Here is a 301-nt window from a genome sequence, read left to right on the forward strand (position 1 = left end):
GGGCGAGGAGGATGAAGTCTCCATCCAGGAGGCTGCGGAGGCCGTGGTGGAGGCCATGGACTTCCGCGGGGAGGTCACCGTATCCTGATGAAGGGATGGGGCTCACCCTGGGAGCTGGAGGGCAGAGCCTCCCGGGAAGGCGGGGGAGGTTCAAGGGCAGGCTGGGGGCGGGGCTGCCCCTCTGCTATGGCCTTGACCAGGCTCCCAGTTTGATACAACCAAGTCGGATGGGCAGTTTAAGAAGACGGCCAGTAACGGCAAGCTGCGGGCCTACCTGCCCGACTTCCGGTTCACGCCCTTC

At 65.1% G+C, this 301-nt stretch overlaps 1 protein-coding gene across 1 annotated transcript in view; it reads left to right on the forward strand.

Annotated features, from left to right (window-relative positions):
• Window positions 1-301, forward strand: part of TSTA3 (tissue specific transplantation antigen P35B) — a 3,920-nt gene that overhangs the window by 2,962 nt on the left and 657 nt on the right. The window contains exons 6-7 of the mRNA XM_006775142.2: window positions 1-79; window positions 209-300. The exon at window positions 1-79 is cut by the window's left edge and continues 3 nt beyond it. Of these exons, the coding sequence (XP_006775205.1) occupies window positions 1-79; window positions 209-300 (171 nt within the window). The remainder of the gene's footprint in view (window positions 80-208; window position 301) is intronic.

This window comes from Myotis davidii, unplaced genomic scaffold (genome assembly GCF_000327345.1).
Source record: "Myotis davidii unplaced genomic scaffold, ASM32734v1 scaffold1509, whole genome shotgun sequence".
NCBI lineage: Eukaryota > Metazoa > Chordata > Mammalia > Chiroptera > Vespertilionidae > Myotis > Myotis davidii.